Here is an 18,753-nt window from a genome sequence, read left to right as displayed (position 1 = left end):
CAGTTGTTAGCTCAACAGAAGTAACAAGTGTATCTATCATCCTTAGAAACCAGACCATAAGGGGCAGCATGGTTAGCCTGCTGTGGAACATGAACATGTGTTTCTTCAGGTTGTGTTACTGCACCCCCCCCTGCTCACTGAAACTGAGCGCCATTACAGTCCCCCTTTAACCAGTTTGGTGCTCTGGCACTTGGAAAGGAGACACAGCTGAATGACTTCATATGTTCTCCGTGAGACCTGACTTTAACAGCTCCGTTAAACAAGGTGTGAGTCAACCAACCTCACACCAGGTCCACTAGTCCACGATTCCCACAATTCTGAATTTTGTCCTCTGGGTTGTAAGATAAAAGAAGAAACTAGCTCTGGTTTGTTTGAAAGCGGCTCATACCATTTAAGGCTACATCTAAATACTAACCCGCTTTTCGAGAGGGTCCTCACAATTTCTGTCTCTGCATCTACTAGGAAATCTGGCCCCCCCAGTCCTGCCCCCGCACATACTTCCTGGCTTTGTCATAGTCTGGAGTTCTCCCACACTGTCCAATCTGGCTGAACACAATTTCAGCTTTAGCATGTATTCTTTCCCAAAGCACTCATTGTTAACATGCTTTTTCCTGATTTGTATTATTCTTTGTTTGCCAAAAAACCTTTAGAATCTGGCAAAGTTAAACTTGAACCCCCTTTGTATCATAGAAGCAATAGGCTTTTTCACAACCTAAATACGGAATTCTTATAGCTGAAAAATGTGTTATCAATAATCTTGAGGCCCCATTCTGCTTTCCTGTAGTTTGTTCTATAGGTTTTTGTGGTCTCCAAAGACTTAAATCCCTGTGTCCCCCCCCCCCCCCCTCCTGCCTGAAACGCTTTGATTGCAGTCCTTTGTTTATTTCGAGAACATAGTGACATCACTATGTAACACTCGCACTCCGACTGGCTACTGCTCCAACACATTGTACATAGGCTAAGGGGCGGGACATCTCTAAGCGGTTGACCAATCATAGCAGAAAAATAAAGAGCTTTTTGAACATTAAAGCATGGAGACATGTCCCAGGAGAGACGTTAATATGAAGCTGAACATTTCAATAAGGGGCCTCTTTAATAACGGCTCAGTTTTATCTCAAGTTAACCATGATTCAGTGAAGCAGCTTTATAGAATTTAAAATTGTAACTTATGCTTTTTCCTAATTGACACATCAGCATGTTATCGGCTTGTGCCAACAAGTCATTGATTTTCATATTCAGAAGTTTCTTAATTTAAAGTGGACCTATCATGCTATATTTTAATAATATAGTGTAGGACCATACCTATATAAGGCATATTTATACTTTTTATTTTTCAAAATACCAAACAGATCATGCATTTTAGCCATTCCTCATTTCGCTCAATTTAACACTGTCTTTTCATGGGGTGATTCTGTGAGAACAGCACCATCTACAGGCCTGGCATATGTACTACAGCGTCTCCAGTGCTTTCGAACGGCAATGTCCGTGGCTGTCTCCTCCTGATTGGTGGAGTTGGCCCAATAGCCGTAGCGCCACTTCTGTGACGTCATAGAAGTGTTCAAATCTGGATCAGTTTTTATCAGATCCATTGCAGCCCCTTTTTAAGAGATTTGGGTATGGAGGAAAATAGAGAGGGTTGTGTTTTCTGAAACTTGGTGAGTTCCCTGGAACACCGGGGACACATATTCATGTATAAAAGACGTACAAAAGTGCATTTTGCATGATAGGTCCCCTTTAAGCAAGAAACGTTCCTCCACATGTCCAAATGGATTGTGTGCTCAAATGCTAACCGCTACTCGTATTCCCATGGCAGGTTTGACAGAGGACAATAAAGTACAAACTCCAGCCTTCACTGATGCAGTACGACTCTATCGCCAAGCTCAAGGGCACTATGGCACTTGGGAGATGATGTGTGGTGTACCATCACAGGTAAGCATCGCAGTAAATCATCTACACTGTCCTCTGTCTCTGGATCTGCCCTGAACTTTTAAGTCGGAATGTCCCAATACAGTTCCAAAATATACCCTGCCTGGGTCCTCTTTTTTTAGTGGGTGGTAAAAAAAACACGTTAAATGTAAACCTGGGTCTTCCATTAATCCTGCCTGATTTCAGAATCAGTATATGGTTTATTGCCATGTAGGATTTCATCTTAAAGATGACATATATGACCATAACAATACAAATGTTAAAAATATACTTTAAGAAAAAAGTACTAAAACAAATATGTACAAAATAAGGGTAAAATACACAATATATAAAAGTTAACTATTCAATATCTACAATCCTTTTTTTTTTTTTTTTAAACGTGTCCCGCTAACCTGGTTTCCTGTGTTCAAGAGCATCTGGTGCTTTGTGACCCCTGAAAGGTCATCCAGGCCTCTGCTTCTATTCCTCTGCCTCAAATCCACAATCACATCACGTGACATGATTTATAGGGTTATAGACATAAGAACATGTCTTACTTTAATGCCCGATGTATGATATTGGTTAAGCATTTATTTATTTTTACCAGCACATTATTATTTAGAGTGTCTACTTTGACATCAGTGTGATTTGAAAGATGTCAGTTTCAACCAGACACAAAAATCAAAAGAACTGCCATCTCTTATGACGCACACCTGCACACTTTCTAGCATGTTCCATTCTTCGTTTTCCGAGGCTAGGAGGTATTCTTGCCTCGCTTCTTAAGGGACTCACTCGGAGGTACATGTGCTACCAAGCAAGCGACATTGAGAAACACCCATGTACTCTCTCCAGTACAGGTTAGCTCTTGCTGTTAGCGATGCTTGCTAATGTAAACAGAGACCATATTACATCCAAAACACGTCGAGCATTGATTCTGATAGCGACGTTTCTGATAGTGCCGTGGGTCCACGTCATATCGATGGCAAATCTGGATCAGCTCCGTTGTACCCCCGTTTTTAGAGATTTACGCACGGAGAAAAAGAGAGGGTTTTATTTTCTGACACTTTGTGAGTTCCCTGGCACACCGGGGACACATTTATGTATACAGGGCATCAAAAAGTGCATTTTGCATGATAGGTCCCCTTTAAATATCATCTTCAGAAAGAAAAATAGCACCATCACTGCGACAATGAAAGTGGTGAATGACATTACTAGTATTTGAGATAATAAGCAGAGTTGTGCAGCTCTGTTTATTGACCTTTCCAAAGCGTTTGACACCGTTGATCATCGCATTTTAAAGCAGAGGCTACTCAGTATTGGCATATCCAGCCATGCAGTGGGGTGGTTTGTGAACTACCTCTCTGAAAGGTCCCAATGTGTTCATTTTGATGGGCTGTCTTCTGAGTGGTTAAACATTTCTAATGCTGTACCACAAGGTTCTGTTTTAGGTCCACTTTTATTCTCCATATATATCAACAGCTTAGGTGATAATGTGGATGAAGCTACTTTACATTTGTATGCAGATGATACCGTGATGTATTGTGCAGGTACCTCCATTAAGGAGGCGGTTGTTAAATTACAGGTTGTTTTTAACCCTGTTCAGATTCAGCTCTCTGAACTAAAGCTTCTTTTAAATGTGGATAAAACCAAGGTAATGCTATTTTCAAAAGCTAAAAAGACACCAGAGCCTGTTTTAGATATTGTAACTACGCAAGGGAAAAAACTTGAAGTGGTAACCTTTTACAAATACCTTGGTATCTGGCTTGATGACTGTCTCTCTTTTAAACTGCATGTCAATAACCTGCTAAAAAAACTGAGGGTTAGGCTAGGTTTCTTTTACAGAAACAAGTCCTGTTTCTCACTTGAGGCCAGGAAAAGGCTAGTCACTGTGACCTTTTTACCTGTGCTGGACTATGATGATCTGTTTTATATGAATGCACCGGCCAATTACCTGATCAAGTTAGATGCCGCCTATCAGAGTGCACTGAGATTTGTGACAAACTGTAAAGCATTAATCCATCATTGTATCCTGTACGCAAGGGCAGGTTTGTTTTCACTAACTGTACGGTGGCTCAATCACTGGTATCTTTTTATTTACAAAGCAATGTTAGGGAAACTTCCATCCTACATCTGCTCCCTGATCTCACGGCGTATTGTAAATGGCTACTGCCTGAGATTGAATGCTGTGGTTGTATTAAATGTGCCAACTGCTAGGACTGTCTTAGGGAATACAGCTTTTAGATGCGCAGCTCCACTAATTTGGAACAGTCTGCAAAAGGAATGGAAGTTGAGCAGTTTGGTTCCGTTACATGTTTTTAAAGCAAGGTTAGATGTTATCCAATCGGAAACTGTTGGTATCTGTAAATGCTACTAGCTATACAAACTGTAGTCAATGTAAATATGCCATATGATGTCCTCTTTGCTTTTCTGTCATGTTTGTATTCATGTTGGAACCTACTTGCAGCAGGTCACCATTGAAAAAGAGGTCAATGATCTCAATGGGTTTTCACCTGAATAAATAAAGGTTTTGAAATCTGGACTCTCTTTGCATCCAGAAGTTGTAAATGAAGAGGAGTCTGAGAAGTGAGCTCAGCAGACTTCTGGAGCCCGCTGATAATCTCAAGGAGAGCAGATTAGGATTTAATTAGCCAACGGGAGGATAACGCACTGTTTGCAGTTGCATCGTGGGTAATGTATTTGTTTGACAAGGAAACACACTACATGGAATATCAAACAACATTAATGACACCACCATCCATGACAGCACAAACCCACATATAACATGAACATCATAAAAACATAAGGAACATCAGGTGCAAGTTTAATTAGGTGCGAAATTCGGCCAACTTGTTGTTGGGACACAGTGATGCCTCCTTCAGTCAGACTATACCTGCATCCTGATGGGGGTGCAGTGGATCTGCTGAGATCTTCAGAGCTAAACTCATTTAGTTGTGGCAGCATTTGTCCATCCTTTTGTAATACTTAAATCTTATTCCGTGCATTTAGTTATTTTGAAACATTAGGTTATGTTTTTTGATGACGATGATTTGAAGCACATTTTAATGGGGCTGGACATGGTCCTAAGCACAGAAACAAAATATTTGTTGTCCTGTAAACACAACAAATCTGAGTTTTTAAAGCTAAATCTCAATGTGCAGAGTGCAGAGAAGCATTATCTCTGTGATGAGTGAGATAGGACTAAGGCCCAGAAACATCCATCCATCCATCCATCCATCTTCTCCCGGTTATCCGTGGACGGGTCGCGGAGGTAGCAGTTCAAGCAGAGAGCCCCAAACTTTCTTTTCCCTGGCCACATCAACCAGCTCTGACTGGGGGATCCCAAGGCGCTCCCAGGCCAGCGAAGAGATATAATCCCTCCATCTGGTTATAGGTCTACCCCTTGGTCTCTTCCCAGCTGGACGTGCCTGGAACACCTCCCTAGGGAGGCGCCCAGATGGCATCCTAACTAGGTGCCCGCTTGTAACCGCGATCTCGTTCTTTCGGTCATGACCCATCCTTCATGACCATAGGTGAGGGTAGGAACGAAGATGGCCCGGTAGACAGAGAGCTTTGCCTTCTGAAACAGAAACAACCAGAGATAACTTCAATGACCCATGACGCTCTAGCTGAGTCTGAGTATAGCTGAATTACTTCATATGTTCTCTGTGAGACCTGACTTTAACAGCTCTGTTAAACAAGGTGTGAGTCAACCAACCCCCACCAGGTCCACACAGAGGCTTCTGTCAGAACACTGTGGGGTTACGGAAGGCCCGGGTCACCTGAAGAGTTGTGGGCCCCTATTGAGTCCTGATAACCATTTTCTATATCCTTACATTTTACACTTTATCCAGTCCAACATGTGGTTAGTGAGGTGATTGTGATTGTGTTTGTGTGTCTTGTAGATCCTTGCTAACCTGGTGATGGAGGGCCTCCTCCCGGAGTTGAGGGAGCTCATCTCCCCCCGCCTCAAAGGCAAGCTACACGAGAGGCAGAGACACTGGATGCTGGTGAGAGACTACTACATACACATTGTGTGGAGAAAAGATGCGTCTAGTTGTACGCAGTTGTATACATCGCTGACATTTTGAGCAAATGGATCATAGGAAACATCATGGGTCTTACCCACCAGTGGTGCGAATCAGCCAGTCTATGCCTGTATGATAATGTCCAGCTCATATCAGAAAAAACAAGTAGAGCAGAACAGCATGTGTGATTGTTACGTTCCCTCCTGGACTAGTGGTACCAAAGGGAAGTAACAACATATAAAATAACCGGGGGAGAGAAAAAAAGAGAGGAAAACTGATTGCTGAAGCCACAAGGTGATGTTTAATAAGCAAAAAGTAAAGAGGGCTCACCAGCCAATAAGGACCAGGATGTTCTGTTCCCAACATGTGGTTCCTGTATGTGTGTAGATCAGTGATGCAGTGTACAGCCTGGTGCAGGGGCAGTGCCAGGCCCAGTATCAGGTGGTGGTGCAGAAGTGTGAAGCAGCCTGCTCCTCTCTGGAGGCGTCCATACGGTGCGACATGGACCAGATAATCTCCTCCAAGGAGCACGTCAGCAACAAGATCAGAGGTCAGCCTTCTCTTCATGAAATCCTTTTCAGACTTCTCTTCTTTAATCCCTGTTTTTATGCATTCCAAGGCCTGTTTGTGATGCTCTGACTGATAAATGAAATGAATGTACCCCCCTAGAGCAGTGACCATCAACTTATTTATTTTTTTACAACGTCTCGTGAGCAGTGTTGGGCAAGTTACTTTTAAAAAGTAACTATTAATAGTTATAGTTACTGCTCTCAAAAAGTAACTAGTTACTTTATTAGTTACTAAATTATAAAAGTAACTAGTAATACGTTACTTTACTTCAAAAATAATAACAATAAAAATACAAGTTTTTGTGTTGTTTTTTGCTGACTAGTTCTCTGAAGGCAACAGACTTGACCGTTGCGATGGGCAGCATATCCTCAGCAACATACCCGGCAATCTATTTAGTTGACTCTGGGTGACATGTGGCGATTTAAAAGAATAGTTTTTTGGCTGTTTAGATGGTGTTGCTCCATCTGGGTCACTGCCGTAGGTTGAGACGGTGGGGTCTTTGGTGACTAGTTTTATAGCCCCATGTACATTAGTTAGGTGCTTCAGGAGATTGGCATTGCTGTTATTCGATGTGGACAATGCTTTCTGTCCTGCACACAGTTTACATTTGACCGTAATAATAATTTGTCCACTTACATTTGCGGGGTGTCTTTGAATTCAGCCCTCTCTAGGTTGATCATTTTCATTTCCATCAAACGATGTGGCATACTTTCATTTCTTAACCATTTCCCAGGCCACATCAGTATAGATATCCACCATGAAGTATTTTCCTATTGAGATCTGATGTGTTTTCAAAGTGTTCCTTAAATGTTTTTGAGCAGTGTAATTAAGGGGATCCAACCCTTTTTTTCTTTGTTCCTCGTGAAGATACAAATAAAATCAGGAAGCTGAGTGAATAGGATGACATATCAAAAAGATCACTTGATTCCTCAATTCATGAGGTTTTCCACCTCGGAACAAAGCGGAATAACCTTGGTCTTGCATATCTCTTGAAGAACTCTGAAAAGGTAGTTTGTATGCTTATTGAAACACAGCTGCAACAAAACACCAAATCTACCAATTTTACTCTGAAGCAAACGGTGTGTGTGTGTGTGTGTGTGTGTGTGTGTGTGTGTGTGTGTGTGTGTGTGTGTGTGTGTGTGTGTGTGTGTGTGTGTGTGTGTGTGTGTGTGTGTGTGTGTGTGTGTGTGTGTGTGTGTGTGTGTGTGTGTGTGTGTGTGTGTGTGTGTGTGTGTGTGTGTGTGTGTGTGTGTGTGTGTGTGTGTGTGTGTGTGTGTGTGTGTGTGTGTGTGTGGGGGGGGTGTGTGTGGGGGGGTGTGTGTGGGGGGGTGTGTGTGTGTGTGTTCATGTGTGGTGAGCGTTGCCGTGTGTGTGTTAGCAAGTGTTCGTGTGAGGTGAGCGTTGCCGTGTATGTGTTAGCAAGTGTTCGTGTGAGGTGAGCGTTGCCGTGTGTGTGTTAGCAAGTGTTCGTGTGTGTGTATTTTCCCCATAAGGCAAGACCCGCCCAACTCTGTCTCTGATTGGCTTACCCTGAAATGTTACCCCGCGTTAACCAATCATCACTCCTCTCTGGTTACTTTCACTTTTCCATGGTGCTGTGAGAGGACATCGTTGTATTCGCCTGTAAGTTACATCCGCAGTGAGATTCGGTTCAGTTCCATCACATAATGTAACGCAGTAACGCACCCATTTAAATCACAGTAACTATAACGGCGTTACTTAATGGGAATAGGTAACTAGTAACGCTATTAGTTACCGCAAAAAGTAGTTGCGTTACAGTACTTTGTAACGCGTTAGTCCCAACACTGCTCGTGAGTAATGTGCAGTACCGGAGTCCAACAGAGAGGCAGCAGCTGCGGGACAGTAGACTGCATACTGCGTAGCCTTCCCTGCCTTGAAGAAGAAGTGATCCTTCGTTGTGACGAGCCGCCCCGCTTCGACAGAGTCCAACAGTTAGGCAGGAGCTGCTTGACAGTAGCCTAAATTGATCCTTCGTTAGCGTGAAGAGTCTGCTAAGCTTTATGCGGTTCGCAGTACCTGAGCGTGCTCCAATAGCCTGCTTTCACCATTTCATCTGCCGTTGGTTTGAGTGGCATGTTTTTGCTCTAAAGTCAACACAACAATCCCATTTATCCCAGCCAGTGAATGACAAACGGAAATAATCTTTGGACTTTCAAATGTCCGACTGACTGTGTGGGGTTCAGAGTCCTTCAACATAAATAGAAAAACACTGACCAGATCTCTCTTCCTCTCACATTCCTCATCCCCCCCACAGATGTGGTCCTCCCAAAGGCTGAGAAGCTGCTGAAGGTGAGCATCCAGCCCTACATCAGCTCCATCCTGGACGCCCTAATGGAGCCCACCAGCCGAGGTTTCTCTGAGGTCCGCGACGTGTTCTTTAGAGAGCTGGTGGACATGAGCAAGAACTCTCTGAACAACGGCACCAAGGAGGCCGTGGCACAGGTGAGGAGAGAGAGAAACGGGTTTATTAAAGCATCAAACTCTGAAATACAAACGATGTATGTCCATTATGGTTTGTGAAACAGATGTATTAATGAATTCAAATCTGAAATAATACTCTGCCCCCCCCCTTCCTCTCCTTAAGCACATGGAGAAGATCTCCATGCTGGCCTTCCACCCGGTGAAGATGCAGAGCTGCTATGAGAAGGTGGAGCCGCTGAGTCTGGAGGGTCTGCAGCAGAGGTTTGACGTGTCCAGCCCCTCAGTGTTTGTCCAGAGGGCCCAGATCCTCATGAGAGAGGTGACACCCTGGCACTGCACTTACCCATGTTGCTTTCAGGGATGTCACAAGAACATTAGTTGTTTATAAAACTACACTTTTTATATATGGACAAAGCAAGTCTGACCAGACATAGGCCCTTATTTATTTACTAACATTTCTTACATTCAAAAGTCATGAATCCTTAATTCGCCCCGCAGCAGGGAAATGTACATATATTGCATATAGATGTTGTGACAGTGTTTGGTTAAGTTACAGTTTGAGGCGACGACAGTTGTTATTTCTATAATTGAAACATTTTTGTCAGCTTTCCCAAGAGTTTCATTGTAAAATATGCCTTGTTATCAATATAATTATATTGAAATGTGCATGAATGTATGTCAGGAGCTGTCCTTAGGCCATTTTTGAAGCGGTGTCTCCACTGTTCAGTCGGTAGTAAGACAATTAAGATTTTCTGTCTGGAAGTCTTACCTCTGGTTAATTTGAAGTAAACCAGCCACAATCATTATTCACTGCCAAGACATTTAATCATAAGACCTTCTGTTATTCAGTCAAATTTAAATGTGTAGGGACTTTATATCTCTGGTGGAAACTCAAACATGTGTGTATCCAGAGTAAAATGCACACTGTTAATAAAAAGTGTTTTAATTTGTTAGATGTTGTTCTTTCAGTGCTTAGAAAACTAAATTCCATTTACCTTCATTGTGTTGATGTCAGTCCACAATTTGGAGTTGTAAGTATCTAAAAAAACATTTACCATTTTAACTAGAAAGCCCTTTCTTATACACTGCTCAAAAAAAATAAAGGAACACTTTTTCAGAGTATAGCATTAAGTCAATTAAACTTCTGGGATTTTGATCTGGTCAGTTAAGTAGCAGAGGGGTTGTTAATCCATTTCAGCTGCTTTGGTGAGGGGCAACAATGAGACGACCCCTAAAACAGGAATGCTTTTCCAGGTGGAGGCCACTCATCTTTTCTGACTGTTTCACTATTTTTGCATTTGGCTAGGTTCAGTGTCACTGCAGCTAGCATGAGGCGATACCTGGACCCTCCAGAGGTTGCACAGGCAGTCAACTCCTCCAGGATGGAGCATCAATACGTGCCATTACCAGAAGGTTTGCTGTGTCCCCCAGCACAGTGTCAAGCACGTGGGGGCAATACACAGTACTGAGTACCATTTTGAGTTGCTGCAATGGAATTTCAGCAAAAATGGACTAGCCTGCAGCATAATTTGTCCACTTAAATGTGCGGGGTGTCTTTGAATTCAGCCCTCTCTAGGTTGATCATTTTCATTTCCATCAAACGATGTGGCATACTTTAATTTCTTACAAATTTCCCAGGCCACATCAGTATAGATATTCACCATGAAGTATTTTACTATTGAGATCTGATGTGTTTTCAAAGTGTTCCTAAAATGTTTTTGAGCAGTGTAATTAAGGGGATCCAACCCTTTTTTCTTTGTTCCTCGTGAAGATACAAATAAAATCAGGAAGCTGAGTGAATAGGATGACATATCAAAAAGATCACTTGATTCCTCAATACATGAGGTTTTCCACCTCGGAACAAAGCGGAATAACAAACACCAAATCTACCAATTTTACTCTGAAGCAAACTGTGTGTGTGTGTGTGTGTGTGTGTGTGTGTGTGTGTGTGTGTGTGTGTGTGTGTGTGTGTGTGTGTGTGTGTGTGTGTGTGTGTGTGTGTGTGTGTGTGTGTGTGTGTGTGTGTGTGTGTGTGTGTGTGTGTGTGTGTGTGTGTGTGTGTGTGTGTGTGTGTGTGTGTGTGTGTGTGTGTGTGTGTGTGTGTGTGTGAAGGATATTGTCTTATTGTTCAGTGTTAGTGAAGGATATTGTTTAGTGTTAGGGAAGGATATTGTTTAGTGCCACAGTATTGAGTCTATGTAAGTCGCTTTGGATAAAAGTTTCTAACCCCCCATTCTGTCTCTGACCCTTTATACAGAACAGGCTCTGAAAGGGGCCTCACTCTCAAGGAAGAGGTGCAGAGGCAGGGGATCGACACTCCCTCAGGGTCATTCATAGTTCAAGTGCGTTCAACCTTTAAGTTAGCCCCCCAAACCATACTGAGTTTTCAGGTTGAGGGTCTACAGAAAGATCTTAAAGCGGCAGCAGGTGACTGTATGTTGCAATAAAGAGGTCCATGTTGATATGTCTTGCCAAAGAAAGTCGTAGTTATTCTTGAAGAACCACACACTGCCTCAGTGCGCAGAAGAGTTATTTAAATGTCCTTGCTCTTATTCTGATGCTAAAAGATATTCTACCCACTGTGATGTAGATATTTTGAAGCTGCTTTGAGTCTATCTCTAGTTTATTAGTTTATTTTGTTGAACATGCAGGTGAGTGATTTTATCCTAAAAGCTGAACAGAAGAATTCCTTGTAGTGTGACATTTTATTCCAGTCAGTTTACCTCAAAGAAACAGAGGACCGATTCACTGAAGTGTTCTTCAGCTCCATGTTTGTGTGACAGGTCCGTGGTTATGGTTGGGTTCGAATTGTCAGTTTAGCTTAGGAAGGTTATAGGAAATATGAAATTTTGTTTTTTACTCAAATGATCAAATAAAGTCAACATTTCATGGTGTTTACTGAGCTGTGTGGGGCTTCTTAAACCTTTTAAGCATGTTTGAAAATACAATTGTATTTATTTTTAAAATATTTTCATACAATCACACGTATTGGGATTGATATGTGGACCGGATGGTGACAACAATAAGTTTCACTTCACTTTTGTATTTTAGTTCCAACCTAATGAAGAGTATTTTCTCTATTGTCCTCTTTCATAAAGCATAGAATGAGGGGTTACGTATAGTATATAAACACAGGTGGAGCACTCTACTGCAGTGGTTCCCAACCTGGGGGGCGCCAAAGATCGCCAGGCCTCAGATGATTTGAGGCCAAATATCATAGTTAGACTTTATTTTAATTTCATTTTTTCTTTACTTATAATTGTAACGCAATACATGATTGTCACTAAAAGCCTTGTCTCTACATTAAAATACAATATAACAAATAATTGATTAATTAATTTGAATACAAATTCAAGTTAGTAGCTAATAAAGGCATAAAAAGACAGAAATGTATAATTCTTTCTTTAATAGAAATGTTTCTTCTGCCCGTAAAGTGTCTAAACCAGGCTTTTCTGGAGAAGCGCATTTTTATAACATAGTCATTTTCCATGCCGGCTTCAGTTGGATTATTTGTCACAGTTGCTCCGATCAGATCGGTCTCCTCCATTTTGTAGATTATTTACGACTTTTGAATCCACATAAACACATCGGCAAAATCCGGCTTACTTTGAGCATGTGTTTTAAACAGTTGAATCCCTTTGTGAATTGTTTCCACTTGCGCCGTCCTTTAATTTCTTCATACAGCGGGAATCCAAATGAATTAACCCTGAGTCCAATAACCATCAAAGTCACTCCAATAGTGCTCTTTAATTACGCTTGTGACAGTAGTTGTAGCATTTTTGAGACTTTGAAACTTTAATTACCGCTGTTGCGTGTGTGTGTGTGTGGGGGGGGGGGGGGCGCGGGGGCGCGCAACTTCCAACAGGAGTCATTTGGGGGGGGGGGGGGGGGGGGGACTCATGGGAAAAAAGGTTGGGAACCCCTGCTCTACTGGACTCTATGGGTACTTCACCTTCGCATCCTATCATGCAAGCATTCATCCACTGAGACTTTCTAGACGTAGCCGGCCTACCTGAATGCGCGTGCATCTCACCGCATAAAAGGAGGCCTCGCTTCCTTACGCAGCGTCCACACGGCGGCGTGCGTTGAAGCTTGCTGGTGAGCTTGTCTGAAACTTGACCAACAACCAATCACATGAATCTCCCGCCCCGGACACACATGCACGCGGTTTGATCGGCTAGAGCTTGTACTGGCATATGATTTGATTGGCTGACGCTTCCGCCGAAGCTTGAAGAGTTGAACACTGCTCAACAACTGCTCAAGCGAGCAATGCAAGCAAAGTGAAGCAACGCTCCCACAATGCAGTTCTGCAAAGCGTGAAGTCACCCCATTCAAAGTGAATGGGCAGAAGCGTTGAAGCTTCAACGCACACCACTGTGTGGACGGGCCGTTACTGTCATCCTTTACTTCTCTTCAGCAAGCGGCGTAGGACAGACAGGGCCCCTGAGTAGAGGGCTCCGCCTGTGTTTATATAACAAGGGTTACCATATCTAACCCCTCGTTATATCTCTCACAGGCTTCTACTGGACTCTATGGGTACAGTGGGCGGAGCCCCGATGTATACATGCGCTGTCGCCACAACAACACTGTTTTCGACCGGCTTTCTGGTTAGCAGCCGCTGCGCCTCGCTCACCTCTCCCTCGGTCGTAACCGTGGAGAAAATTTAGGCTGCGGCTGGTAGAGCACACCCTGACGCGCTTACCCCGCCCAGGGCTGGCCCACCTTCATCTGTGTCATCTCTGAGTACCACGGCGCCCCCACGCGATCCGGCGCTACCAGGATGATTGACAGATGTTCTCGCCTCACTCTCCCCAGGAGCGGGAGAATGAGACACAGCGGTGGAAAGGCATAAAGCAGCTTCTTTGGCCATGGCTCGTGTGCGAACGTGTCCACCCCCAAGGGCGGATCGTCGCTCAGAGCCATGGAGAAACACAGGGCGCAGTGGCTGTTGTGCCGGCTGGCGAACAGATCCACCTCTGCTGTCCCGAACCGGGCCCAGATCCGCTTCACCACCTCCGGCCCCCCTGTTATCCAGACCCGGGATGTGGAGGGCTCTCAGAGATAACCACCTCTGAAGCCCATAACCACAGTTTCTCCGCTGTGGTCAACAAAGCGGCGGAGCGGACTCCGCCCTGCCTGTTGATATAAGCCACTGTGGTGCTGTTGTCGCTCCTGACCATTACATGTCTCCCCTGAATTAAAGAGCCTGTGACAGCCTCCCAACAACTGTTGTGCAATGAAATATTGGGCTACTAGTAATCTCGAACCATCAGCTCAAAAAAGAAGGTGCGATAGCGTTCCGATAAATATCAATAATTTTGATCATTGCGGGGAATTCCTAAGACTAATTTTGAGGTTTTGGGGGAAGCCGGAAGTGACGTCAATACGGGAATGCTTCACTGTGCGGCGAGAGAGCCAAATACGGACAAAGTGTGTTGTCATGCGTAGAAATTGTGAATTACTGAGTTTAGGCACGTTAATAACGTTTTAATGAAGTTGACTACAGTATATTCATATTTGTCAGTGCTTTCATGTCAATTCGGCAAACATAAATGATCGTGGTGAAGATGATGATTAAATTAGGATTAAAAATCGGTAGTGAGAGCTGCTGAATTTCCTCCCGTCAGATGTGATATAAAAACAAATCTATTATTTTTGTAGTTGTAAACTCAAGTGGATGAAACTACATTTATTAGTGCTTTCATGTCAATTCGGTGAAAATATGATACATTAAATGATTGTGAGGATGATGATTAAAAATCGTTTGTTTGAGCCGGTCTGCATTTCCTGATGAAAAAACAAACCGATGCTTTTTGTAGTTGTAGTACACCAACATGGATTAAACCTGTGTTTTTTTTTATCACAATGTTGGGGAAATTAATTGATAAAATGCACGGATTAATATTATTATTCCCACTCCGATCGGGACACTAGGTCCACCGTTTCCCCGCAGCGAGGCTCCCCCCGTTGACAGTTTACGTGGGCTGAGCTGGGTGCAGTGGCAGACTGGCCATCGGGACGAATCCCGATGGGCCGGTACCGAAGTGGGCCGGTCGGATAAGTCACTAGCACATCCCCCACTGGGGGAGTGGGGGATGTGCTAGTGACTTATCGACCTCGACCGGCCCACTTCCGTACCGCTAGTAAGTTGTCAACGCCCCCCGTTGACAACTTACTAGCGGTACGGAAGTGGGCCGGTCGAGAGTCCCGGGCTGATTTTTTGTCCCAGTCCACCACTGGCTACATGACCGTATTTTCGCGCATTTTGACGCACCTAATTCCTAAACTTCTAACAGATAAAACATAAACCGATCCTTCAGCCTCATATGAGCTCTCAGTCTCGTTCAAAATTAAACTGTCTGAGCTGTCTGAGCTGGATGCTGTGTGCTCCATCGTGCGTTTGCATGCAGATGCTGGGATCCTGAACGGTGCAGCTGGAGCTCTTGGCCCGCAATTACGTGACACATAATTTGGCGGGATTTGAAGAATCCCCGAGAAAATCCAGAATATGGTCAACATTGAAGGGCAGATTAATGGTTATCAAAGTACAAATGTCCCAAATCAGTTCAGTAACGGTTTCAAGGGGACAATATTTACTCAAATTGATGGGTTTGGGTGATGGGTGAAACCCGTGTCACAGGCTCTTTAAGGGTTTGAAATGCAGGAGGACCAACACTACCGCCCGCAGCTCTAGGAGGTTGCTGTGCCGTGTCTCTGTTAGAGACGAGCGCCCACCTATAGCTCTCCCCAGGCAGGTCCCTCCCCATCAATACACATTTCAGCAGGTTTTCCCTCATCAGTTTATCAAAGTTGGACTAACACATTCACACATTTACAATGCTTGTAAACTTTAAAAAAATATAAAATCAACCCAAAGAGACACTTCATTTCCATTTATTCAGATAAGATGGACCTTTATTTATGCCAATAAGGAAACTCGGGTGTCTGAGCAGCAAGGGTCAGGACTGCAGGCCTCTCCACTCCCACTCTAATGGTGCAGCAATCAGCAAAGCGTTCTCCACGTCTTCTCCACACGATCCAAGTGCCATAGGCAGAATCTGGACTCATGGCTGAACATAATGTTCCTCCCTATGTTGAGGTTCCAGTGCTCTGAACATAATGTTCCTCAACATGTTGAGGTTCCTGTGCTCTGAACATAATGTTCCTCCACATGTTTAGGTTCCAGTGCTCTGAACATAATGTTCCTCCACATGTTGAGGTTCCAGTGCTCTGAACATAATGTTCCTCCCAATCGGCAAACTCTGGGGAACAGCCGGGACGCCAATACGGAAGTGCAACACACTGCAGTTCATACATGGGCGCTAGGGCCTGACTGCAGAAAGGAGCAATTTCCATAGACCCCCATGTTAAAATGCCCAACTTTACAGCAGAAAAAAACATGTTTTGATTGATTGATTGAACATTTTATCAACAGATTGCAGAATGGGTACAATATAGTACAGTTCAATACCCACAATTGTTAAGAGGATGCAGACCAGAGAAAGACTTTCGTCTTGTTTACATCCGGTTCCCCCATTTTGATTCATCATAACATACTGTATATGACATACATGACATACACAGATAGATTACATTTTCATTTTAGATTCATTTTCAATTCATCATAACATATATAACATACAAATGGACAGTACTGTTACATCTAGACCAGTGGTTCTCAACTGGTGGGTCGCGACCCAAAAGGACCCGTTTCGAGTGGGTCGCAGATGTGTGAGTGAAAAAAGATTAAATAAAAAATATTTTTATTTTTTGGGGGGAAAAGTCAAACTTTTATTTTGAAGGCCCGATTTTCTAACGCTGTGCATGCAGTAGGCTGAAAGTACCGGAGACCATAAACGGTTTTGAAAACTTCTGTCACGTAGTGATCATCTTCTCAATAAAACATCTTTACTGATGTTTTCTCGAGTCTTCTGGCCAATCAGAATCAAGATTGTAGCCGGAAGTCCCACGGAGAATAACTTTGCGGTCGAACTATTCTTTATACATCCATGGGTACAAATTCAGATACAAATGAACACATAATGAAATATGACCCCCGGTTTGATGATTGACAGGTCACAGAACAATGGGAGCTATCTACCCTGACCCACAATTTAAAGTAATTCACACAGACTATCTCCTTTTTACTCTTCTCTCTGTGAGGAGCAGCAAGTTCAGCTTCAGAACAAAGTGAAAAACAAACAATGGCATACAATATTATTAATATGTTGTAATACATCTATTTATTTTCTTCACAGAGTGTACCACAATGCGTAGTTTATATGTTAGTGTTTCAAAAAATCTCCTGGGGGAGAATCTGGGGTTAGGTTTTCAGCACGTGTGCGTTTTTATGTTATACAGTTCAGCTTTGATTCCATCATCTCATTATACCTTATTTAAAAGCATTATTTTGTTCTGTGAAGGGATATAAAGGATATATGCACTGTACTTCACTTTAATTAATATCGTTGAGTATATATTACTGCAGGATTTTTTGTTGAATAGATTTGAGTGGTTCAACATTTCGGGTCGCGATCTATTGACTAAGGAAAAAGTGGGTCCCGAGGCCTGACCAGTTGAGAACCACTGATCTAGACATTTATGACATACCAGATCTACAAATATACAGTACTGTTTGTGAGTACAAAAAGAGTCTAAAAAGAGAATATATACATTGGGGGGGGAAACTGTATATTGTAGGGGGTTAGGTTTGGACATTTACAGGGGCCAGTTTCAAATTGCAGTCTCCCGTAGGTGCTTTCTTAGAGAGGTTTTGAAGGTGGGTAGTGATTCACATTCCTTTACAGCTGCGGGTAGGGCATTCCACATTGTTGTGGCATAATTACGAAACGTGTTTAATCCATTGTTTGAGCCAAATCTGGGTTTAACATGATTTGTGGAGCTCCCTCTGGTGTTGTGGTCGTGGTATTCACTGACCTTTGGGAAGTATTTTGACATGTACATGGGTACCTTAGTGGTGTAGTGTATCTTGTAGACCAGGCCCATTGCAAGTTGCTGTACTCTGTCGTCTACTCTAAGCCATCCTAGGTTGTCAAAGTGGGCAGGGGTGAGGTGGGTTCTAGCAGTAGTCTGACCAGTTTGTTTTGTGATGTTTGTAAAAAAAAATGTAGCGCCTTTGAGGTACTTTGGTACCATGAGGTGCAAGCATAGTCGTAGTACCCTTGAATGAGCGCTCCTGCCAGAGTCTTCATAGTATTCTTGTTTACCAGAGAGGAGATCCGGTACAAGAATCTAGTTCGTTGGTTGACTTTTTTGATTACATTGGATGCCATTCTGTCACAGGAGAGATTTGCCTCTAGTATGGAACCTAGGTATGTAATTTCATCTTTCCTTGTGACAATATTGTCACCCACTTTAACTGAAAAGCCGTTGGTCTTGCTGAGTTTGTTTTTTGAACCGAAGAGAATGGACTCTGTTTTACCCAGGTGTAATGATAGTTTGTTATCGGCGAGCCAGGTGCAGATTCTGCCGAGTTCCGAGCTGAGGGTTTTTTCAACACGCAACCTGCTCCTGTCAGAGACCAGCAGAGCTGAGTCGTCCGCGAACAGGAACAAGTTGCAGTCAAAAGCTGACGACATGTCATTTGCATAAATTAGGAACAGTAACGGTCCTAGTATGCTTCCTTGTGGAACACCACAGCTCACTGGGAGGGGGGGGGGGGGGACCGAGTACTGTTCACCTCCACCATCTGTTCTCTCCCCTCCAGGTATGATTGCATCCAGCTCACCGATAGTCTATCAAAACCAATAGCTTTAAGTTTGTCAATCAGAATGGAGTGATTGACAGTGTC

General features: G+C 43.3%; 1 protein-coding gene across 1 annotated transcript in view; it reads left to right on the top strand.

Annotated features, from left to right (window-relative positions):
* niban2b (niban apoptosis regulator 2b) overlaps positions 1 to 18,753 on the top strand; it is an 86,829-nt gene that overhangs the window by 54,131 nt on the left and 13,945 nt on the right. Inside the window, exons 6-10 of the mRNA XM_079688164.1 lie at positions 1,814 to 1,929; positions 5,808 to 5,912; positions 6,318 to 6,480; positions 8,776 to 8,963; positions 9,106 to 9,261. Coding sequence (XP_079544290.1) covers positions 1,814 to 1,929; positions 5,808 to 5,912; positions 6,318 to 6,480; positions 8,776 to 8,963; positions 9,106 to 9,261 — 728 coding nt within the window. The remainder of the gene's footprint in view (positions 1 to 1,813; positions 1,930 to 5,807; positions 5,913 to 6,317; positions 6,481 to 8,775; positions 8,964 to 9,105; positions 9,262 to 18,753) is intronic.

Source organism: Notothenia rossii (genome assembly GCF_949606895.1).
Source record: "Notothenia rossii genome assembly, chromosome: 6".
Classification (NCBI taxonomy): domain Eukaryota; kingdom Metazoa; phylum Chordata; class Actinopteri; order Perciformes; family Nototheniidae; genus Notothenia; species Notothenia rossii.
This window is presented reverse-complemented; position numbering and strand designations above follow the sequence as displayed.